Source organism: Microchirus variegatus (genome assembly GCF_963457635.1).
Source record: "Microchirus variegatus genome assembly, chromosome: 8".
Classification (NCBI taxonomy): domain Eukaryota; kingdom Metazoa; phylum Chordata; class Actinopteri; order Pleuronectiformes; family Soleidae; genus Microchirus; species Microchirus variegatus.
This window is the reverse complement of record NC_139809.1, coordinates 7,469,825-7,496,232: the sequence shown is the minus strand read 5'-3', so window position 1 is coordinate 7,496,232 and position 26,408 is coordinate 7,469,825. Positions and strand designations below refer to the sequence as shown.

Genomic DNA, 26,408 nt, shown 5'->3' with positions numbered 1-26,408 from the left:
CTCGTCGTCATGATTACAACCGATGCCTTGTGGCAATTTCCTTTAATTACCAGATGAATGGCTGTTCTGTACTAATGTACATTTCGTGACACTTAAGTATACACATGGACCTATAAAATAGCATGCTATCCCACAAAACACACCAATGTGAGAGCAGTAATTTGCGCGTGTCAGTGGGAGGTCTTCAGTCCGTGAACGACTCAAACATTGTTTAAAGTTTGACGCACGTTTTGATTTCTTCCCATCCTCCCCACATTAGTTTAAAAAAAGCCAGGAGCTAAAAATATATCCCCACAATGTCAGTACAATAGCTTTGATAATGCAATTACGCCGCTACGTGGTTCTGAATTAGAAGGGCAAAGGAACGTGAAAGAGGCTTTGGAAGTGCATGCGAACGGGTGCCAGAGTCATGGATTATGAGGAAAGTTGATAACAAAAATGAAACCATCACACACTCAAGCGATTATGGTAATTAACTCATTCATAATTGGTTAATCTGCACACGGGCGAGAGTGTGGTGGAATTCTCTTGAACACCAAAACGCTTAGATCAAGCAATCGAGTCACCTCTCTTCTGGCACGCGAAGGTCTGAGTTTCTGGTTAATTGTGGAAAAATTAGAGACACATTGCGGAATTAGAGCAGTAATAACGCAAGTATTAGAGCTGTTGGTCGTAGTTGTTAGGGATGTCCTGATACGCTTGTTGAGCCTTGACTTTTATTTGACAACATAACAGAGCGGCACAGTGCAAACGGTAATTGTCAGTTAAATAAAGAATATTCCGTATTGAAGACGTTCAGGGAGAAAGAAGAACAGGCTGTGAGAAGCATAGCTGTGCAAACGTGTGTGTGTGTGTGTGTGATACAGCGCTAGAGAGGTGAGGTGATGGGGTGAGGGGACGGCCCATCTACAATCAGTTTTAAAATGAGCAGCTTGGCTCAGATCCAATACTTTTTCTTTTTTCTAACTTCTGGATTGAGACCTCCCTGGTAGTTCCATTGTTTTGCTTTCAACTGCATTTGGCAATGTGCGATTCAAGTCAATGAAACATATAAAATGCACACGATAGAGAAGAGACAGCATACGAAAGTGGCCTTTTACTGAACCACACTGGACATTAGAAATAATGGTATTGACCAGATGAGATTTCAAAGGGAGCCCCTGAGATTTGATGTGTGGTCAGGTGACACAGAGGAGGAAAGAACGTGAAAAGGTACTGTGGATTTTTGCCTGTATGTTGCAGAGGGAACTGGTCCAGGAACCTCATCACACTGACAGCAGATTAGTGCTCTGCGGCGCCGGAGCAGACGGTGCAAGATTAACTTTGATGTGCGATTCCACACAGAGCAGCCGCTGGATATCAGCTCGCTTCACCAACTGGGCCCTTAACTCAGAGTTTGCAGCGTGTGCATTCATCGGCTGCAGTATCCAGAAATCTGCTTTTTAATGACAGTTTCACCACACAGATTTTAATCTCAGTGAATGTGTAGTCTTGGTAGTATTTCACCATTCAGGCCTGTATATATATATATATTTTTTTTTTTTTTTTTTTTTTTTTTTTTAAATTTACACGCATAAAGAGCTATTTAATGTTTTTTTATGAAATTATTTTGTATGTTAAATTGAAGCGGCCCTGCAAGTGTAAATCCAAAAAGTAATTTCAAATGTCCATCATCATTTCCAGACCTGAAGGGAAGATTGACCAAAATCCAAAGATTAGCTAATTCCATCATTGAGTAATGATTGTCAAATGTTTTAATATCAAAAGCACGGAGCTCACATGTCGGTAGATTAATCTTCATGACAGCCGAGCAAACTCTTGACAAAGACTTTGATCGCAATACAAAAAAAAAAAAAAGTCTAAAGAGCTAATAAGTGGACCTGATTTAAGGAATGTTTTATAAATGTTCTCTGTTCCCAAGGTCAAGAACAAATTTGCATGATTTACTGATTAATTGTATGGGCAAAAATCTGCAGTCTGGAAAGATTAATGTTACATAAAGAGGATTTTAAAAAGCAAAGTGACAGAGTAATCCCCATTACGAGCAAATATATTTCTGAAAATTGGAAAGAAAGAAAAAGTCGCAGGATAATTCAGCTCGGGGCTAAAAGATTGATTTTCCTCCAGCACAACACCAGAAAACTTCTAAATTCTGTTTGAGTTGTAACTTTAAATTGTCTACATCAGCTTTTTACACAAAACAGCTGCAACCCTTTGTTTTCTTGTTTGTGTCTTGTGAATATAAAGCTGCACGTACACAGCTTTGCAGGAAGATACTGTACTTAACCCTTTAAGGTATGCACCAAGAAAAAAGCAAAAAGCATTTTTTATTATTTTATTATATTTATTTAAGATAACAATAATGTGAAATTAGACCCTACAGTATTTCAGATACATGCCTCTACCAAATGGTTGAGACGTCTGTTCATAATAAACCTGGTTTAATTCATAATTCATAAAGGACAACATACAGAACAAGTCACATTAAAGCTCCCATAGAGTGGTCCTGTTGCACATATATGTTAGTTATGGAGGTCCACTTACATACATTAATTTGTTTTTATGGTCAAAAACCTCCTAGTTGCTGTAAACGAGCCGATAGAAATCTGTCTTTTCTGACGCTGTCCTGAGCCGCGATATTTCAGACATAAATTTCACCCCCAGAAGACAGAGTGTGTTGTGATTGGCCAGCCAGCGTAGAGCCTTACCAACTGTCTTATGATTGGCCAATACCCCGGAAATGACATATTCAGCACACCCGCTCTCAGAAGCGCAGCTCCCCCCTCTGGAACGGTGGATGCACTGCTACTCATTATCAAAACATGGTTTTTTTAACAATGTTTAAAAATACACAGCGTTCTCAGCAGTGGCTGAACTGTTTGTTGCTAAACTTCAGGGCTTCGTAAACAAGATAATGAAGCAGATACACACTAAAAAACAGCGTTAATTGGAACTTCAGGTCTAGGTCCGCTTTAAGTGTTAGTGAGATCAGCTTGATGCATTTTTCAATGAGATATAGTGACTTAAAGTGTGGTCGACCAAATGGTTGAGTAGTACCTTAAAGGGTTAACACAGAAATGAAACTGACTGTTTGCCGTACTACAGATAGAAGTCTTTAAAATTCCAATGCATCTTTGATACAGACATCCAGGTACAAATTCCAACTGTTAAAAAAAAAAATCAAAAAAAAAAATCAAAGTTCAAAGGACTACTTTGAAATCTGATGGTGAAAGTGGAGGGAAAAGTGGAGGTTAGGATGAAACAGAGAAGAGTGGTGAAGCATAAAAATGTACTCAGCGCTCTCTCAGAGAGTTTGGACAGCTGCCAGACTGGTGACAGGAGTGAGCCCAGATAACAGGGAGTCAGTGAGTCAGTGAGTACCAGGAACCAACGAGAACCTGCATGTGGGAAGTACTGAGAAGAGCTGCATCTCTCAGAGCAGCTGCTGACTGGCCCCTAGGGCAGAGTAGAGCTGCTGCTGCTGCTGCTGCTGCTGCTGCTGCTGCTGCTGCTGCTGCTGCTGCTGCTGCTGCTGCTGCTGCTGCTGCTGCTGCTGCTGCTGCTGCTGCTGCAGCCACATCCACCATTTCCCCATCTGCACCACACTACTGCATGCGCACTGGGACATCATTACTTTTTTCCATTCCACTCCATGAGACTTCTCCTGTCAAATCAAAAAAAAAAAAAATGACACAAAAAATAATAACTCAGTTTCCATTGGTGGAACGACAACTGCACGACCAAAGAGACATTTTGACCAATGGAAACTGGTCTTACGTCCACACAATCTGTCAGTCATTACCAGGTTTATTGCTTTGTCTGCTTCCTCAGCAGGGGCCTCTGAAGCCTGAATTGAACTGACCACGGCCGTGTGAGAGAACGTATGTGTCCTTAATGACATAACTCCCACTATTTATACATTTGTCATCGGAGAGGATGAGCCGCCCGATGAAAAATGGTGTTAACACTCAGAAGACTCCGGCTCCACCACGGAGAGCACATTCAAATGTAGTAGTGTTAACAGTTGTGGCTGAATGAAGGTTATTCATTTTAATCACACTACAGCACACCCTCTCTCCCTCCCACTATCCCAGGGGGTTGTTATATTTAAGCGTTTTTTCATTTCTACTCTACTTTTTTTTTTTCCCCCAGTCCTGGCTGATGGCGAGGCAATTGCTTTGTGGGATGTCTGCCCTTGAAGAATCAGACAACAGGAGGAGATATTTATACATACTGTACATGTGGCGTTGCGAGCAAGCTGCATCAAATTCAGCACCTTCTTCTTCTTTGATTGTGTAGCGTAAAGAAATCAAATCAGTGGCTTTGTTCCTGTTTGGGTTTTTTTTTTTTTTTTTAGCCTTCATTTATCACTGCTTATGTTTCCTCCTCGTAAAAAACAGAACGGGTATTGGTTTTGTCCCTGTGCTCTAAGACTTGCTGCCTGTCCTGGGGGAGAGAACGACAGTCGGACCATTTATCTCTCATATCTACCGTTCATTTACATGTTTTCTAATTGGACTTTTTCCATCTGTTAAGGCCTGCACACTTCTGGGGATGCGATGGCTAAAACATCCTGTCAAACACAGGGATACATCAGGGACAGCCTTCTTGGCACACGGCCCTCTCTCTCCGTTTCTGTCTCTATCTCTGTCTCCCCCCCCTCTCTGTTTGTGTGTGTGTGTGTGTGTGTGTGCGTGATGTAGTGTATAATCAGACGTCCAGCGGCACATAGCGTGGAGGAGATAAGTGAGATAAGAAGATATACAGTATACGCTGAACTCTTGATATAAACCTGGCATGATTGTCTGCTCGGAAAAGTAATCTGTCAAACGCACGGCAGATTTGGCCGTTGCGGGTGCTTTAGAATTAGAATTATATGAAGATGATGTGGTTGACGTGTGCCTGAAACACAGTAGCATAATTATTGTCACATGCAGTCGATACCAGAGCTCCCCCCCCCCCCCCCCCCCCCGACTCTAACTGAGAGATGTTAACGATAGGGGAGATTGTGTTCCTCAAGCTTGTCACTCTTTACGTCCTACTGAAAGGGAGTCGCGAGATTGCACAGGGACAATGTGTTTGCCGTAATGATCACAGCCCATTAACTTTGATGGTTGCCATTTCATAGGAAAGATGGCGAGAGACCAGGGGATGCAGTGCGGCTTGTTCTCTTGTCGACCAACATGTGTAAACAAAATCAGGGGGGGGGGGGGAAGAGTTCAGGGGGGAGGGAGTGAAAATGTGACAAAAATCCGCACAAAATTGATTTCTAAATCCAAATGGGACCACTTCACCTTTGGCGGGAGTTGAATGAGGCAGTTGGTGGACTCGTGTTGGGCATGATTCCCTTGAGACCTCCGGAGAAACAACAATGACCCGAACATCAGCAGTTAGATCAGGAATGTGTGTGTGTGTGTGTGTGTGTGTGTGTGTGTGTGTCATGTGTGTGTTTCCTCACATGTGACACCGTCGAGTTCCTCTGTGCAAGTAAATGAGGCCAAGCTGCAGCTGAAATTGATTGCATTGTCCGGCTTTATTAATGCTAACTGTTCTTATCTGCTCAACCCGCTTGCTTTTGTTTGCCTCCTGGCCAGAACGTGTTGCTCGGTAAAAGGCAGGACACACTCCATTTGTCTGTGGCCATTATGTAAAGACAGGACTGGGCGGAAGCCGGAAATATTGCTCGTAAGCTCTTCCACGGGGATTAAAGACGCCTACCTAAAGGGAAAAAATTCAAATAATAATCAGCTGTTTATGGTTTTTTCCTCTAATACCTTGGAAATAAAATCCCTGAAATAGTACTGTGTACGCTGCACTACCTGCAGAGAGAAATCCCTGAGGTGGGATGTGAATCCACACTTCAATGACAAAACATATCAGTCTACAACAGCAATCATCTATCCAGTCTAGTCAAAGAAATCCATCAAAATGCAGTATCAGACGGCAACAACACAATAGGATTAAAATGTGTCATTTATTTATTTATTGCTTTCAACTAAGTCCTGTTTGGTATTCACGTCTCTCCTCATTGATCCAGTCACATGCAGACCAAGTATGGGGTTCGCACCTGGGCTAGGGTTCACACCTGGCAGCAGCAAAATGTATGAGATCAGGCTTCCTGTTCCCTTCAAATACACACTGACGTCTATTTGTGACATCAAAACCTTTCTATCGCACCGATGTGTCACTGTCAGTGTGATAATGTGACAGGAAAGAATAGACGAGAGGAGCTCGGGAGAAGCAGAGCTCTACTCGCCCTGCTGTAGCATTAAAAATAAAGATGTTCACGAACGGAAAATGAAATCATGTCGTGTTCGCTGTTAATATTGTGCTCGTGGCTAAAAATAAATCCATGCATGTATGGGTGCTGATGAGTATTAAGCTGAGGAGCTCATGCTTCCTGTGGATGCAGCTGAGCGATGTGCGTACATGCGTCCTCAAACCACCTCTGAATATGGTTTTTTGTGATCGCTTCCGATTTGAAGCATTCACTTCACGTCAGTCAATGAGAGTGATCTGCATATGACGGGATCACCGAGAACTGACGTTAATAACAGGTCTGAATGGAGACTCAAACGTGCAGATCTAGTTTTTGGCCTAATTTACCCCCCGAAGTGTGCATTCACTACCTGAAGCCTTTGAATTATACCTACAATGAGAGAGAGTTATGTAAGAAACAAAATGAGAAGTAAAAGTTATTTAGTCAAATAAAAGTGAGGACACAGAGCTTTAAAATTAATCCTTAAATCACTGCTTTGATTATATGAGCAGTACATTTTTAACAATAATAATGATTTGACACCGAAACAGAACCAATTTGATATTCTTCAATTTGAACATTCCTACAATTGAACAATTGAATCTGAAAAGATTACACCAAAAACTGTCATTACATTAGTGTCTCCTAAGAGTTCTGAATTGTATTATATAAAAAAAAGATATATAAACATTTATTCAGCGGTAATAGGAAAATACTATTCTTCCACTCTCCCTCTGCCAGGCAACAATTATGCTTCTGTTCAAGAAAAATAAGGACCCACTTGATTTCTTTTCATAGGGACATATAAATATATGTGATTGTCAAGTGCTCTTGAAATAAATCGCATGGCACCTTGACACAATTCTCCTTTAGTACTCAGTACTCCTTTATACTGTATTACGCATGGCAAGACTGGGTTTGTTCAGTAGTGGATAGACGTGTTCTAAATGGTTTCACACTGAACTTAATTTGTTAAATCAAGTGGGATTATCTTCTCCACAAACTTAATGGGTTCGAATTTGGGCGTAATTTCATTGGACTAATCAAGTTTATTCACACTAATCTACGTATACCTCAGTTCGTAACAGTTAGCTCTTCTCATTATTTAACTCTTCGCTGAGGGACCAAGCAGGAAGACCCAGTACATCCATAATTTTTGGTCCACGTGATAGAGCCAGTTTCTCGGCCCTATTTAAATAATCTATAGTGCATGGTGTTAAGTGAATGTTGCAAGTGCATCAGGGGATGTCCAACTCCAAATCTGTGTATTTTTACACAGTGTGTAATCTTAAGCCAAATGGGTTGTATTTGGTGTCTGAATTATTAGTAGGCGTGTTTTGGGTGTAACATCAATTTAGCCAATCAGAATTTTGCTTTGCTTTTCCTTTAAGAACAAAACAAAACAAAACCCCTACCCTTTATTATACAGCAACAACCCTATTACCTTAAAAATAAAGAGAGAAGAAGAGAGATCTGGAAGTATTTAGGAAAATATCTGTTAAAGAAGCTGGCAAAGAATGGCATATTTGTCATTATCTGTATTAAAATGAATATTTTACCCAATTTGTTGTTATTTATTATAAACTCTAAGCCTATTTTCTAGGTCTTTATACCTGCAACCACAAGGTCCATTTGAATACTTTGGGTGTCATAGTAAAGGGAATACTTGTGAGAAAAATACAGGCTCAGATAAAAAAAGAAAAAAAAAAGCACTTTCAGGATGATTATCTCTTTGGAATGATGCAGCTGCAGCTCTAAACTTCTATCATACCATAAATACACAATATTCCAACATCATCTCTGCAAAGGTTCACTCTGATAAAGTGAAGCAAAACAACATTTGAGAAGTTTTAGTACAGAAAGTACAGGCCAGGTCTCATTTGGCACATTTTAGCACCATCTGTGCTATTTGTATTTTTTCATGTACACAACTACTTATTTCACTTTTATCTTACTATTAGTGTCCAATAAAACAGGTTATGGCTTTGTTTCAAAGTTCCATTAGACGTCTATTTCCCGTTCCAAAAATGAACACAAGATGGCAGGACTGAGCGGATATCCCTGTACGACGGTGACAGACGGCTGCACACGGAAATGCTTCCCCCTGGGTCCAAATGTCCCAGATGTCCAAAATGACGCCCGGAATTATTCGAGTGTAACACAGGAAGTCCGTCTGACCGGCGCAGCGTTGTTTTCCGCTGTAATATCAACTTTAACGGCGAAACATGAATGGTAAGAGCATTTTAGCAGCAGTCGTTTTCTGTTGTCTGTATTGTTGGGCTTTTATCCCTATAGTGCTTTGGTGTGGAGTGGAGGATTCTAAAAATGCGCAGAGTCTCATTATATGCATTATAGAGGGTTTTCACCTACGTCACGTTCGGGGCAGTAACCCGGATGCGCGGCCATATTTGGAGGTACTCGGAGACTCCTCGGAGTTAAAAACTGCGATGGATAAATATCCGAAACCACAGAAAAGCTTCTCAAAACGCGTTATAGGGGCAAAGCATGGATGTATAATATGAACTGGATAGAGCACCGCCCCCTCTGCCTTGTAGACAATGTTTACATGGTGGCCACTGTGGGTACTGCAACAGGAAACCCCATTAAAGCACAAAAGCCCAAAAAGCAATTATCCCATTGACCGCAATAGTAAAAGAGACGCCTGTAAAAGTGTCCACAGGACACCTCGAGTCATGGACACGGGCTTTTATAGATATTTATATGGTAGTGACACTATTGCGCATGCTCTATGGGCCCCATAACCCAAAAATAAACGCGGAAGTCAAAAAACTTTTTTGGCATATGCGCTGGGTGAGCAGCTTCATAGGAATGAACGGAAGCGAAGGGGCGGTGCTCTATCCAGTTCATATAATACATCCATGGTGCAAAGGCATACAGGTAAGGACTTGGTCCGCAGTAAAGTGCATGATATTTGGAAAAGTTACGTTTTATTGTTGGTGCGGATTCATACGAGTTGGTTCCCTCGTCTTAGATCAATGACGACACGGAGAGTCTTCCGTCTATAGCGTATATCCTGATATCGTCAATAACGTATTTATTCAACTTAACCTTAACTGTATGATATTATGAATACCCTAGGTGTAACGTTAGCCAAGAGTTTTTCATTTCAAGGACCTACAGTTTGATATGCATTAGTCCACAGCCCACAGTCTATATTTCTACACACTGTACACTATATGAATTATATTATTATCATCACACTAGAAAATTAGTTAAACCCGTTGACACGGCGGCACATGTGTATTTCAAATTACCGTAACTCCTCGCTACTTCGTACTTAATCATTCGAACTGACCCTGAAAGTATATAAATATATCTATTATTATGGTGCTAGCGGTAAGCGCAGCCAAAAACACGGCAATAATTCACAAATAAATAACTAAAACCTGCTCCCCCCCCCCCCCCCCTTTTTCTTAATTTAATTTCTCATTTTCATGTAACACGGTCCCTGACAGTAGCTCCGTTCCCGAGACGCCACATGACGTCACTCTGACAAAATAGGATTTGTCAGGGTTTTTTATGGCCTTTAGGAATGTTATTCAGATATTAATATAGAATATAAAGATCTATTAAAGCCCGTGTCCATGTCTTGAGGTGTCCTGTGGACATTTTTACAGGCGTCTCTTTTACTATTGTGGTCAATGGGAAAATTGCTTTTTGGGCCCCATGGGATTTTTTGTTGCAGTACCTAGTGTGGCCATCCATATTCTGCTTTCATTTGAGCTGTATGTGGTGTGTTCTGGATAATGTGTCGTAGTGGCAGGTGGGTTGACACTGCAGTTCGAAGTTTGATATGCAGTCAATAATATAAATAAGTATCTATACAATATAGAATATATGTATTATGTATATGTAGTACTTGTGAGACTGTTACCCTGGATTTCCACTGGACGCGGAACGTTGCAAATCGCTTCCATTCTAATCAATAAGAGCATTTCCACCAGATGCGCTGCGGCGCGTCTCAGCAGCGGCCCAGAAGCGGCTTGCCGCGCCACAGCGCTATCAATAGGAATCAGTTCTATTTTTTCCGTTGCCGCTGCTGAACCTCGTAAATTTCAACGAAGCACATTGCACAAGACAGGAAGTCCGACACAGAATCAAAGTAAAACACTTCCGCCCCCATTTCAAAATAAAACACAATACGCAGGTCATATAGCCTGTCACAACTTCACATCAACATTACGTAGTGACCGGTGCTGCCAGGTCAACAGTCAATTAATCAGAGCGTCTCGGAGAGTCATAATGTACGACAAGAGACTGATTGTTGAAGTGGAGAAACATAAAATAATTTATGACACCAGATCAACAGTTCTTCCACGTAGGAGAATGAAAGAAGCTGTGTTGTTGTTTCCTTTATACACACATTCTATCGCGGGATCTCGCGAACTCGCGTCCTTTCGAGATTATCGCGCGATCTTCCGTGAATACCGCCGACTCCCAAGGCACCACGCCGCTGCCGTTTACGCACCCGGTGGGGATCGACGCCGGGCAGAGGACGAAGCAGAACCGTGGCGCTGCCGTTCCGTGGTCGTTCCGCGTCCAGTGGAAATCCAGGGTTACAGTGTTAGAAGATTTTACAGCCATAACTCTTGCGGTGTGGAGGCATCTTGTGAGTAGTGGCCTGCTATTTAATTTGATGTGTAACATCACTATATTCTGTCGTTTTTTAGTGCAGGCATTGCGTAATATTGTGAGCCTCTCTGGGTCCCCTAATTGGGGGACATTTGAGCTCAGAGGGTTTTAATGGCAAGACCAATGGACTCGATCTTTTCCAGATTTTCTGTTTTGTGGTCAAAGAATTAGAATGGCATGGCCCCTGTATGGAGCTGGATTTAAATAACCACAAGTAATTCAGACTCACTCCATGTTTATTATTATTATTATTATTATTATCATCATCATTATTATTATCATTATTATTATTATTTACACCCATATTCATATATTTTGTTGACAAAGTCATCTTTCCCAACCATTTTTGAACACTTTTGCTTGCTTTAAACAATTTAGATTAACTTATTTGTTCTTGTTCTAATAAGAAATTTGGATTTAGAAAAACTACCTCCCTACCCCCATTAGTCTGGATTTCTGGTTAAAGGTCAATATTTTAATCAGTATATGATTTATATTCAGATCATGGCTATATAATACATCGACTGTATATCTCATATTCAAGAACAATTGAAAAGATTATCTATGGATCGTGCTGTCACATGAGCAATGAGGCATGGCTTCTTTTGACAGTCCATCCTTCTTCCATACCCTGAAGACATACAGCGCCATAATGCAGTTCAAAGTGCCACATTGATTGCACCTCTCCAAAGCCAAACATACAGGGCCATGCCCTAACTTGACAGATGCAAATAGATGCAAAATCAGATGCACCTTCAACAACACCATTAAGAGGGTTTGAAAAACCCTGCACCACTATGTGAATACTCTTGCTGGAAATACAAAACACATTCGCTGGAAACTAGAAAAGTACTATTATTTTGGCTCTATTTGATACTAAATTACTCTTATCTTCATAATAGTGGTATGTCTACGTGTAAGCAGTCCTTAACCTAAGCTAAAACTAGAATTGTGGATGCAATGTGAGCGTTCTGATGGCTGTGTTACCGTGTAACCTATAACTATCAGCCTATAGACTTTCTGTCAGACATACTGGTCTGCAAATGTGTCCGTGTAATGTTGTGATCAAAATAACTGCTATCATGTAATGTGATCCACCATCAACAACTGCTGTCAAATGTAGCTCTGACACCAGGATGATAATTTATAGCGAAATGCACCCATTCACTTACTACATCTGCCAAAGAAACCGCCGAGTGGAAGAACAGCCTCCCCTTTTTATGAAACACACTGCTCACAATTATAAGATAACCTGGTTTAGTGGAAATCTTTAATTCTGTTTTGCTGTATTGTTATCATTCATCAGGCGGTTCTCTGTGATAGATGTCTGAGAGGTTTAATGTGATATTTGCAGGAAAATAGAGGGCTCTTCATTGCCATTGTCCGTTAGTGGAAAATATTTTGAACGCAACCACAGGTGATTTTTTTTCCCTCTCTATGCTGCACATTTGATATCTGTATTGTCAGTTCAAACAAAGGATTCTTCTGCAAAGGATGGGGGGGCAGAAAACTGGAGATGTCCAACCAGGGTGCAGCAAAATGAAGGAGAGAGGAAAAGACTTTCCAGCACACAAACCCATCAAATGCTAGGTTTCACTGTGGTCGATGTAGTAAACAGCTGAATTGCACACTGAGATTGTGTTTCGATGAGATGGGGTGGGTTTTGCCGCACTGCTTGCCTATGTGTAAAAGTCTCCGCAGGCTACTGCTCTGTAGGATAATAAATTATACTGAGATACAGGCAATAGACAGACACTGGCATGTGCTGCCTTCCATCTGTCATGTGACAACTCTGAATTTACAGTGGGAGGGTACAATAAAAGCATTATTACCGTTTCCCCACAGTGGCAATTCTTTAAAACCAGTTTGTGGTAATTCAACCGCATGGAGCTGTGAAATGTGACTGAAATTTTGATCACATTTTGACTTCCTTTCTGCTGCATTGAGAAACAAAACCCTTTTCTTTTTTTTTCAATTTTTACATACTGGCAGTTACTTAAAGGCCCCTTTGGACTGTGTTTGTGTTCACCATCAATAAATTGTGACTACATCAGCATTTGGCAGCTATCTTTACAGATTGCTTGTAACTGAAATATTTATAATATACCACCAACAGCATACACATTGTAATTAATCGCAACTTGACATAAAGTAACGGCACGACATGATCGCCACTTAATTTGTCATCAATCCATCTGCAGGCAGCGTGGAGACATTAAAGGAGGAGGAAATATTTAGACTGCGGTGCAGACACCAGCACACCCACCTGTTCAGGAGAAATTAGTCTGAGGTGAAAGAGAAAAATATAGCCCTGAAGCACATACCCTGTTTAGTTTCTGTTTGACCAAATGGCCTACATTAGGTGATATATTCCGCTATTTATAGAAGCCAGGGACAGGCAGGAAACAGCTGCCATGCGTCAGAGTGACAGGCTGACATCCCTCATCTCAGCAGGACCTCCCTGCTAGGCAGACACGAGGAAGTGCTTTATACCTAAACTGGAATGGGACGGAGCCCCTTATCATTCATGCTGCATACAAACACTAATAATCTACTGTGCCCATGGCAAAGACTCCACAATGGAACTGGGTTAACAGTAGCTACTATGGATAGCACGATTCATAGCCGCACTTGTGCGCTTCAGAGATCTGCACTGTGCCTTTACAGCAAACACTGTGCATTCCGTTCAATTGGGATCAGTATTGATCACAGAGAGCTTTTATTGCATCCTCGCTGCTGTAAACTGGCACGAGATTCCTCCGCTCTGGCAAAGATGAGACGGTTCGTGAAACAGCGAAACGGTGCTTCAAGCTGAGGAACAGGCTGAATCAATATTCATGACTTTGCCATGAAGCTGCTCATGTTCAGGACAGGTGTTATGAATGGGCTGTAAACCAAGTTTCAATTAATGTGCTGTTATCAACGTTTATGGCTCTCTCTAAAAACTGATGACAAGGAATGCCTTCTGTTTGTCTCTGGCACATGAAAGTCAAGATTGATTTCAACACTCGCAGGATACAAGACAGTAACTGGTGTTAACATTGCACACTGTTACACAGTGCAAGTGAGTCACCATGAAGTGAATGAATGCTCTACAGCATTTAAGTGTAGGTACTTCACAAACTAGGGTAACTGTCAAGGTGATGTATTTCTCTCATTTCAGCCCAGTTAGTGTTTTTTTTTTTTGCTTTAAAAACAGCACAAGTCTGTCTGAAAACCTTTATCTAAGGTGATGTCCTATCACGCCTTTGGAAGGACGTGTCATAGCAGCAGAAGTTACATTACAGTTTGAGTTCTCCTCTGTTTAATTCTTGCAGCAGACTGAGGATTGCTGTTAGCCATAATCTCCAAATCTCTGCTGATCACAGATGTTTTGGCTTGTTGGCTGCTGGTTGTTTTTGATAAAGAGACAAATGTCGTTGGGGGGCTGGGTATTCACACTCTGGCATTAGAAAGACTGGCTCTGTTTCAATATATTGTGTTTGCTATTCTGTCTCCTGCACCGTAGGGGAACTAATCGGTGCAAAGAACAATATATCCAAGAGTCTTTGCAGTGACAGGAGGGAGTATCGTCGCCTTCCTCTCAACTTTTTGTGCCTACGTCTGTGCTGCAAAGCTGGGCTTTGTGGTCAAGAGGCTGGTGTGAGTCTCGGAAACTGAGTACAATGAATACTGGCGCAATATTTGCCACAGTGAAAGATAGAAAGATAAAAAAAAAAACAACAACTCAGCAGTCATTACATGCCAAATAGAGAAGTGAAATGTTCAGACAAGCACGGCCAACATTAAATGTGTTGTGTTAACATGAAAAACAAACCACAACTTGTTCTTTGTTTGCTGATTAATTTAAGGGTAACACTTAAGTGCCAGTGCCAGGGCCGGTGGCTTGTTAAACACTACCTTTTATTGCGCTTCCTTTTTTTTTCATAAGGCTTATGTTACCGTGCAGGACTCAATTAATTCCTCTGTTGTTTCTACGCGATGTTGAAATGATAATTAGCTCTCTGACCTTGCACTGAAACCCTGACCATGAAAATTTAAACACGTATTTATGAATCGCTCTCCATTGAATATTTTAGTGGCTACTCTTTTTTTTTTTTGTACAGTTATACAATAGTAATGAAAAACCTTCATAGTGCTGTGAAAACCTTCTCAGAATTAGTACAGTATTGAGAGTACAGTGTAAGAAATGGTTCAGCATATTATGTGCATCTTTTTTTTACTTTCTTGGCAAGAGTTATCATAAAACAGCAAGTCGTACAAATTAAATGCTGAAAAAACAACACTGTATGTCCCTGGACTTAAGAACAACACTTATTCTGATTCATCGGTATAATATCATACTCTCGGTGTAAAATGAATCACTTTTTTTTGCCGTGAAAATGCTGTGTTTTGGCTTTGTGAGGATAATGCACAAAAATGACTTGGGATGGGTTTAGGTTTTAAATATTTTAGTTTGTGTTGAAAGGATTATTTTTTTCTTTTTCAGGAATAATTGTGTTGCTATAAAAAGATCAATGGCAGCTAGCTGCATTTGAAACGAGAAATAAACAACCGTGCCAAAGTCTATGTTTGATTCTCCACTCATCCACAGCTCTTCTCTATGTGGACTCTAGAATAACGTTACCTGGCTTTCGACGTACGTTTGTGTAATATTTACTATGGACACCCGAGGGTTTTATTGCTTGAATCTGTTTGTGGGACAACAGAACTGAAGGGACTAATGCTGTCATACTTCTTGAGAGGATCGTCACAGATAATTAGTTTTTGTTGTTTGGCTGATGGTTGACAACCACAAGATAGTTAGCTGAGCTATGCATAAAGGGGGGCAAAGAAAGTGAAGAAGGGAGAAATTGCCACTCTGATCACTTCAAAAGCGTACTAATTGCCTTTAAAAATCCAAACAAAACACCAACAAATGCGGGTAAGCAGGAGAACAAACAGAAGTTAATTGCAAAACAATTTTCAACCTGTTTGAGAACAAATAATAAGCATTAAGAAAATGTGTTGCAAAATTAAGAAACGCTTAAATAATCCAACACAATATGTGATGAGGAAACGGTAAAGATTACTGTCAATATAATTGATAAATATGTCATTTTTGTTGGAGTCATATCGAGTAGAAACTAATTAAGAATGTTGATTAAACAGTGAACATTACAAGTCAAGACTTAGTGCCCATAGAGGGGAATTCATGTCCACAGTCCTGTACAACAAACAGCACACAGTAACAGACTTGAAAACACCAAGACGACAGCATGTCAACACACAACAACACTCGGCGATGAAAACATAGCATTCATCACGGCTTACTGTTTAATACAGCCTGGATCAGGCTTTTTCCAAAGGGAGCCCGTCTACACCTCAGAGTTTTGTATGTGCTCCCAGAGGGCAGAAGGTTCAGATGGTGGTTGAGTGGATGTGTAATGTCCCGTGCTATTGTGGTCGTGATGTATGTTATAGCCTCACTGTTCAGTTCAGGTCGTTGACGTCAGCGAAATTTCAGCAGATGGAAACATCTGCTGACCTGTGTTTCTCTGTTTGTGCAGTTGCGTCTGTATACTGACTCATATTACTGGCATTAAGTGTGGCGCTCTGTACTTAAATAAATGGCAATTAACACATTTAAGTATATAAACTATTTGCTCCAGTGATCATTTATTTCAGCGAATTTTCACAATATAATTTTATTTTATTTGCCATTTTTATGTACCTTACATTTCTACACCGTCTATGGTTATTACAAATAAAAAGGTAATGTTGGTGCTAACTAGGGATGCTCATGAATTTTTTGATTCTTTAATTATCTATTTGATTAAATGCAGTGCTTAACACATTTATAAGACCAACGCCCAAAGACACAGCTGCCCTAAATTAACAGCAATGATAATTATCAAAATCATTTTTTATGTTTCTGTAATGGTTAATTCACAGGTATGTAGAAGCTCTTAAACTGAAATGATATTTGAAATGCTAAAATTTAATTATTATGATTGCTATCCAGGAAGCACACTATTATTTATTGATTAAGATGTCAAATTATAGTTATTTACTTAAATTCCTAAACAGAAATAAAAATGTTATAGTGGTCGAAAATTACCCCCTTATGAGAAGAAATAAAATGAAGACCAGCATGTCGCCCGGATTGGCGTTACCAGGGCCCCACCCTGGTGCCAGACCCGGGAGTGGGGCTCGCAGGCGAGCGCCTGGTGGCCGGGACTTTGCCCGTGTGACCCGGCCGGGCTCAGCCCGAAAGAGCGACGCGGGCGCCTTTTCAAGTGGGCCCACCACCTACATGAAGGGCCATAAGGGGCCGGTGCAATGCGATTTGGGTGGCAGTCGTGGGCGGAGATATTGAGTCAGAGTGGACCATGCTCTCCACTTCCATTGGGGACGCGGCGGTTCGAAGCTGCGGCCGTAAGGTCTCCGGTGCCTGTCGCGGCGGCAATCCCCGAACCCGGTGGTGGACGCCGGAAGTAAGGGATGCTGTCAAGCTGAAGAAGGAGTCCTATCGAGCCTGGTTGGTTCGAGGGACTCCTGAGGCAGCTGACAGGTACCGACAGGCCAAGCGGACAGCGGCCCGAACAGTCGCAGAAGCAAAAACTCGGGTCTGGGAAAAGTTCGGGGAGGCCATGGAGGAGGACTATCGGTCGGCCTCGACAGACTTCGACTGCATGTTGGACTCTGCCACGGCTGCCCTTTGTCACCGGTTCTGTTCATTATTTTTATGGACAGAATTTCTTTTAACCTTTATTTGTATAGCCCACAGTTTACAAAACATAGTTTGTCTCACGGGACTTCACAGGGTTGGTAACATCCTCTGTCCTTAGACCTTCGACCAGGGAAAGGAAAAACTACCAGGGAAAAAACCCTTATAACAGGGAAAAGGGTAGAAACCTTAGGGAGAACCGCAGGTGAGGGATCCACTCCCTGGACGGACAGACGGGCAGTAGATGTTACCCAAAAACATACAATAGTGGTCGAACATTATGCTTGATTAATTTCTGACTTCTCAGAGAAGAAGCCCATTGAGCCGGATAATTTTTCGGTATAGGTGAATTCACTTTGTTATTTGCCAAATAAATAACAATAAAAAAATCTTAAGTTTTAATCATCAACTATTTTGATAATCTTTTAATCGAGTGCTCTTTCAATAAATAAAAAAATGCTTTTTAATTTTTCAGCTTCTTAAATGTGAATAGTTTCTGGATCCTTTGCTCCATTTGACAAAGAAATCATTAAAACTGAATATTTTTACTCTTAAAAGTACTTAAAAGTACTCGATTAATCAATTATGCCCTAGTTCCATGTAGACAAATAGTTGAAAGTCTCTCTCGTAGATTTAGCTGGAAAACTAAAGCTTATTCAGCTTATATTTCCACTCAAATATTCAAATATAATTTTAGCTTGAAATGCCGATTCCCCCAGTGCTAATGAAGTAAAATCCAAAAAAGTCAATCAATGCCTACATGATTTCACATTATCACCTCTAATAATAATGATGATATTATTCATTCATACTGATACTGATATTGGTGTTTGATTTGCTGTTTTTTGTGGATTGACCTCTGCCGAGTCTTTAAAAAAAAGACCTAAAACAGCCTCCATCACAAGAGGCATAGTAATAAAAGGAAGAGTGATTATGTGAATCAGTTAATTGTTTATTGTTTCTTTGGATCTCCCAGTAGCTTCTTCCCGAGGTCCCCATAAACATTTTTTTTTATAATTCTTCATCAGCAAGTAGACATCACAACACCAACAAGCCTTTAAACCATTTTCAACTGACAGAGTCAGTAATCAGATCCAAAAATACCAATATGCCAGATGTGATACTCAACTTCTTTTAACAGTTCATGTTTGAGTGTTTTTTGGAATACATGTATATACATTTTCTGCATGTTTTATAAAGTGTTCCATGGAGTATTAGACCTGTAAATAACATATTTTTAGCTTGGGGAGTTCAAGAAGACCCATGGGAACGTGTATCAGTGTTTATTTTTAGACCAGCAACTAACATCCTCTATATTTTCTGGGACACATTCACTGTGATCCTGGCACAATGATTGCACGGCTCTAGTGCTAAGTACAGTGTAAACCAGACGTCTAAACCAAAGAGAATCCATTTAGAATTCTGTCGCACGTTTCAACAAAGTGATGAGGAGGCAGTACGTGTGTCTGCAATGAATACCAGTCCTCAAAACCAGACAAGTCATTTTCATCTGTATGTTAATGCTGACTATGTAAATAAGCCATGCAGCTGCATAGGGGAGGTGATAACTGTTGAGCCTAGGTTTATCATTTGCAAGCGACATTATTTGATCCACTGATCCCGTGACATACACTTTGCACCGATATCTTTTACAACCTATCAACTTTGAAGATGGGGCACAGTCTCATAATGGGAAAAGTTTCCTCGTTTTATTCACTCACTCAGGCTGGGTTAGGGTTTCTTGGTTGTTAGATTGGATGGAAGTGGAGCCAGGCGGAGCAAATGCTTTCCAACAACAATGAAATCAAGGTGATGTTTTCTTTCAAATACGTCCCTATTTCCTAATGCAATGGTGTCGCAGTCATTCGGAGTCACTTGAATCTGTGAAATTACATTAATCTTTGATGTTGCTTGCAATACAAAGACAAAAATGCTGAGCTGTGGGGAAAAAAAACCCCCCAGTGATGCCATATTTTGTGTCCTCACACTATGTTACCCGTGCAAGCTCGAGTGCAGTACATGCAGCACATTTAAAGTGAATTAATGAGCGTGGAATGAGTGTTATTTGTGCTGCCTCGAAGACGGGTTGTCAAAGAAATCGAATCAAACGGAAGGACAGCCATTTTGTCCTTGCCATATAGATTATTTATCAATCTGACCATCCGCAGTGACGCATGCCTGCTTTTACAGTCAGTTCACACACACACACACACACACACACACACACACACACACACACACACACACACACACACACACACACACACTATCCTCACATCAACCTGCCAGCTGGCCATAATCTGTTTTTCAGTTCATGGTTGAATGACCACACATTTTCTTTTTGACATTGTATGTATGTGCGTGCAGACAGATAGACAGACAGACAGACAGCGATCAATCGATAGATAGATAGATAGATAGATAGATAGATAGATAGATAGATAGATAGATAGATAGATAGATAGATAGATAGATAGATAGATAGATAGATAGATAGATAGATAGATAGCGACTTTATTGGTCTGGGAAATTCTAGACAAATGCTGGGGCTTATTTTTAAGGTTCATTCAGTTTCTGTCTTTCAAAAGGATCTTAATCTTCGCTAAAGAAGACTGTCTGTTCCCGCCTCTCCATCTCATCCCTCCATTTTGCAGTCATTTGCATGAGCGGATAGGAGCTTGCACAAAACACATTTCAGTGCCAGGTTCCCCTCATTAAGTCACCTGTCACATCAGGACCATTATTACCGTCCTCATATCAGCATCACCCTCTCCTCCCCAATAAAGCACCTGCATGGAGGAGGACTGTGAGCCTTTGATGGCAGCCTACACATCGCACATCAGCCACTTCTGGTTTACACGGTAATGCATCACATCCCTCATAATGGATTGCTGATTTTCATAATGTGCATAGGATACACAATGCCAAGTGTTGTAATGTATCCTACTGAACACAAAAATTACACTGATTGCGGCGCATAATCAGATGCACCAAATGTTCTCCCTGACTGTTGAGGTCAGTTGTAAAAAAGAATTTAAAAAAAAAGCTCATTTATCCATCCACATGAATGCCATCATCAAGAAAGTGTTTGTTATCTCTTCAGTGCAGATACATTTTAAGGCCTCACAGATTGTTCCTGTACATTCCGGTTAGTTCCGACATGAAGTGAAGGGTACGGACTTCAAAAAGCTTGCACCGCTCACACTGAATCATGGAGTTAATGCTTTGCATTGTAGGCTTTGATTGCCATGGGGCTGAGGTGTCAGAACTGGCAAGCATGATAATGGTTATACTTCTGGTGGTTTATGGGCCCTACGGTGACCCTCGTGTCTGTTAACCTTGCCTCCTCTGTCTTATAAATCTTATGCTGAGAGGTTTATAGGGCTCACTTGTCAAGCCTTTCCAGTTGTATTTGGTGGATGGAGCTGTAGCACAGACAAACGATATGGTGATAAATTCTGTATCTGTTGAGTCTCGACGACGCGCAGCGACATTTGCCGAACAGTGGCAAAGCGCACAAAGTAAACGTCACAACAAATCAGTAATTAGAAAGATACTTACTCTCAGCACTACCCAGTGGCGGTGTTTAAGAGAAGGATATTGATATAAGTAAGGTGTGAGTGTGTGTGTACATGAGCGTGCAACTGTCTGTGTATGAGTAGAACTTTTGTTCAGCTTTGGGTAGCTGTGTCTATCAGAGGTAATGTTTGTGTCCGGATGAACATGTGTCTCTCTATGCCAGAGTAAACCCTCTCCTCCCTTAACCTCTTCCCTTGTGGGTTGTGCTTGACTTCCACTATTTTCACAGCTGCTCTCGGCATTGCACTCCATTACACCTTAAATCACCTAAAAGACCTGAAGCCCCAAAAACTCTCTGTGCAGCTAATTCACCCTGACTGCACAGATCATCCATAGAAAACAGGAGCACCACTGCAACATCTGATTCCAGCCTAATAAAGTGCAAAGCTATCGTTGTATAGGAATCTATGGCTGCCTTAAATATTAAATCAACACAAACTTATAGCCCAAGACCCCTGGCGTGACTTTGAAAGATATTGTAAAACATAATACCAGAGATACGCATCATATATTTTACACACAGTCTCCTGGTTTTGGGTGGCAGAAGCATTGTCAGAGAGGCACATTCCACTTTGTGGGGTGTCCGAAAGCAGCCACGGAGATTAGACTCAATAAATAAGGAGGGATAAGTGGGTCTTTTCCTGTGTTTGGAGCCACAGAGCATAGACACGGAGGCGTGACACACAGCTGCACAGTGCTATTGATTCTCCACTGGTCTCCAGGCACCATTCAGGCTGCCTGCCAAGTGCCTCTGAACAGGAGCCCCTGCTCTCACAATATCTGCACGTCTGCTTAAGCACAATCAATGGGCCATCGGCAGTGAAGAGAACGCACACCACTGTCTTTACTTGAGGGTGTGAGTCAGGCAAACTGAAAATATATGTAGTGGAAAGACATCATAATACCAGGCAGTGATAAAACATCACTGACAATCAGAATGACATCAAGTGCTTTCACGGGCTTCACATGGAAGGTTAGCGCCACCACTAGTCTTTCAAGAACTCATCTGCGAGCAAATGAAAAGACCATTCATATTTGTTTTACATGGATCCTTTTTGCTGCATGTGAAGCTCTGAAAAACGTCTTCCCTCAATCGGATCAGCATTTAAAGGTTACTGGAGAAGACTTTTTTTTCTCACTCCCACTTATTCAGCCTCCGACAACCTCGGTTCAATTTCGCAGGCATCGTGTTTGTGTGTGGAATGTGTGTTTTAATGCACACATTAAGACAATAATGGAGCCGACTTTGTCTTTCGGTGATGGGTATTCAGCCTCTCCACCGGTGGTCCACTATGCAGCATTTTGCACCACTGCAAGGCTTCAGTGCAGATTGCAAATCTGTCAGCCAGGCTGTCATGGTTCACAATGGAGTGGCAGAGACGTCCCCATTACCACGGACATTTCAGTTTTGTTCTTACACACCACAACATCTTTTTCAAATCCATCTTAAGCAAAACAAGGGGGATTCCAGGCTGAATGCAACAACATCTCTGTTGCTCCCGAAAGATAAATAATGCACCCTCTTACACAACTCATCTTTCATCTGCACTTTGAATATGAAACAAAAGCATATAGTCAATGCAGCATTAGGTCTGAGGTGGCAGCTTCAATCATTGGACCTTGCATATCAGTAATTATGCTCTCGTTGGACATTTCCGGGGTGAGTGGTAGTTTGACTGGTATTGAGTGAGTGTAAGGAGAAGATTTGTGTGCCATTAAGAGGACAGACAATCCACTAATTCATTATCACCACAGCAAAAAGAGAGCAGTCAAAGAGAGTCTGTAACAAAGTGGCGTTGTTTTAAATCTGAAAGAAATCGGAACAAATGCTGCCTGCAGATCTATCTGATGCATAACCAGGTGCAGAGTGGCTGCATTGATGCAGATGCAGAGACCAGACAGGAACGATTGCTGTTGAATAAATGAAAAATCAGGCTGACAATGTTGCCTTGTTTACACGCTCATCCACACAAAATTGCGTTTTAAACTTCACATTCATGCAACAATGCTTGTCCCATCTCAAGCATCTACTTAAACCCCACACACGCATGCACATGTACACACAGACACGTGAGTACACACACACACACACCCTGTGGCAATTTGTTTTGCAGTGTTTGATTTCAGGGGGTTATGGCTTTGAAATTAAAAGAAAACATTATTTCAACAGGACCTCATTTCTGTGTGAGCGGTGGAGAGGAGGGGGGGGGGGGGGGGGGGCGAGGACTAACATCGCCTGAGTGGCTGTGCACAACCTCATACAGCACATGCAGCACTGAACACTGAATAAAGAAGCCAGCAGGATATTTTTACACACTAAGTAAAAAATTGTCTCCCTATTAGTTCACCCTGCATAATTTGTAATCAAGCATCAGGAAAGCAAACACTGCATTGATTCAAATTAGTCATTTTGAACAGATAAAACTGAATGTTATCTCGTCAGCTCACTGACACAAGTTTTCAGCACCTTGGATAGCGCATCATCCCAGACTGAATAATGGCATTAAAAACAATAATAATAGTAATAATCACAATAATAATGCAGGCCCCGCAGCTGAGCGATTGGGAGCTTTCATCAATACAAATTAATTTGATGTAATCACCGTAACTGCGTTTAATTATTTTATGTTACATCACAACATAGTGCAGCTGACATTGTTCGCAAGCATGAAATTAGCCTTCAAATATTTACTGTACCTCCATGACAGAGGGAGAGAGGAGCTGAGAGAGTGAATGAAAGACAGGAGAGAGAGACCGTGTGTGTGTGTGTGTGTGTGTGTGTGTGTGTGTGTGTGTGTGTGTTACCTATTTAGAACCTTTTCTGGTTTACCAGTAGGGACCAAAGCCTGGTCCTAAGGCAAAACCTCATTATGAGACTCTGGTTAAAACAGATTAAGATGTAAATTGTGGTTAGATTGAGATTAGGAGTGGCTATTCAACTGGATGGAGGGAAATGCAGTGTCCTGAGAAGAGAAGCTGCACAAACGTGTGTGTGCGCCTTTAATTTAATCTCAACACTTGCCTCCGTTTGGCCTCCGGTTTTTTCGCTCCTACGATAATCTATTCTGCAATTTGGAGAGGTTTGTGTTGAGCCCTCTCTGCAGTCTGTTGTTTGGTCAGACTGTAGTGTATGTGTTCATCGTGCTGACCTTTCCAAACAAGCGCATCCAATAAAGACCCTCGAAAACAAGGTTTAACCTTCGGATAAGGGCTGTTTGTGAGGTGCGGGCTCATTGATAGGCAGTGAATGTGGCACTGAAACCTCTACAAAGCACATCATTGCTGCCTTCTGATTGGCTGCGCAGCACCGAGGCAGTTAATGTACCCAGTAAATGTACCTGTGGCCCGCTCCACAATCAGTTAAAACAACGGCGACAAATTCGTTGTAATTAGACTCAGGAAGGCAATTTTATCCCCCAGGAATGTTGAATTTATGAATTCTTTATTGCTACATGTTGTCATTGTAATGAAGCCACTGGGGACTTGATTAGTTCTGTGATTCTCCAGAAATGTGAGTGCCTGAAAGACAAGTGAGGCGCAGAATGTTTAAGTTCATGTGTTTAACGCGCTTGTAAAGAGCTTCACGGACTCACCCCAGTGTTGTCATGGTGACTATGGTGTACCAAAACGCTGCGGGGATGCTGGTGAACTTGCTGGCCGGAGATCCTTTTTCTGCATAAAACATGACCGTTGCAAAGATAATGATGGCCATAGTGAGGGAGAAGAGGAGAAAGCCCAGCTCTGAGGCGCAGCTCTTTAGGGTATAGCCCAGGATGCGCAGCCCCGCGGAGTGTCGGGAGAACTTGAAAATCCTGAAGACCCGGAAGACTCGTAGCGTGACGAAAGCACCGCTCAGCTGGTCATTGTCGGTCATGACCAGGCCGATGTAGTAAGGCATGATGGCGACCACGTCGATGACGCTCATCACACTTTTCATGAACTTGTAGCGGCTCGGTGCTGCGATCAGACGGAGTAGATACTCGACCGTGAATATCATGACGCACGCAGTGTCTAAACAAAAGAAGGCCAGTGCGTAACGCTCTCCACAGGAAACCTCCTTGGACCTGTTGGGCACAAAGCCGCACGGCACCGTCTCCACTACGTTGGCCATGACTGATATTGCAATGAAGAAGCCCGTGACATAGTAGAAGACCAGCGCTAAGGTGCTGGAGTGGGGATTTTCAAAGGCCCGCCACAGGTACTCCCGGAAAGTCAGGTTCACCGGCGTGACGTCATTGTTCATGTCTGTGTCCTCGTCGTCTTGGAGCCTCTCTGCGTTCTCGCGCCTCCGGTCTTTGTACTCCTCGTAACAGCAGTCCCCAATGATCTCGGGGATGATGCCAAAGAAAGCGAGCTCCTCGTCGTACGCGGATATGCACTCTTGGCGCGGGTAGTGTAGTTTCCCTGTGCGATAAAAATTGAGTATATGTCTAAAGATGTCAGGGTCACGGTCGAAAAAGTACTCATTGGTCTCCTCGTGGAAAAAGAAGTCCCTCTCTGTGCTGCCCAGCAGAGTGTCCGGGTACCGCTCCAAAGTGTTCCGCCACGTCTGAAACTTGGTCCCACTCACGTTGAGGATGATGAGTCCGTCCTGGGCTTTCCTCTTGTCTTGGGGAGGGATGGGCATCGGGGTGCTCGCCACGGGCATCCATCCTATGGCTGCTGCTCGGGCGAAGGGGAGCCATGCCGCTACACCTGCTGCCATGCTGACCTGTAGTAGTGTTTAAAAAAAAAAAAAACGACCCTGATCCGGTTATCACAGTGCTACGGCTCGGAGATGAATTGCATCTGCAGGAGGAAGAGCAGATGGATGTACAGACAGTGGTTAGGCGTGTGAGGCACCCAGGCTGAACGGAATGTGACAGAGAAACACACAGAGCCATTCACTTGTACTAATATTGCGCATAGCACTGTTGAGCGTATAGCCTCGCATCCACAGTGCAACTGCTGCTCATTTATGGAAGAAGCCTACTTTGCGGCAGAATATGAATTAGATGTGGAGAATGTCATCAGCCATCAATGAGTAAAAGAAGAAAAGAACCCACCTTAGAGAGTGCTGCTCGTTAAACTACATCCACGGTGAGTTTCATTAAAAAAAACAATCCACGGTGCAGAATACTTGCGATTCCGGCTCCCATTTATCTGCCTCTGCTGCCACACGGTATAGAGCAAACAAAATGGTCCAAAACACGTCGCATCAACAAGTTA

General features: G+C 42.0%; 1 protein-coding gene across 1 annotated transcript in view; it reads right to left on the bottom strand.

Moving 5' to 3' along the window:
- Positions 1 to 25,905, bottom strand: part of LOC310930557 (A-type voltage-gated potassium channel KCND2-like) — a gene marked incomplete at both ends in the record, with an annotated part of 38,141 nt that extends 12,236 nt beyond the window's left edge. Inside the window, one exon of the mRNA XM_083893585.1 lies at positions 24,794 to 25,905. Coding sequence (XP_083749711.1) covers positions 24,794 to 25,905 — 1,112 coding nt within the window. The remainder of the gene's footprint in view (positions 1 to 24,793) is intronic.
- Positions 25,906 to 26,408: the final 503 nt, after the last annotated feature.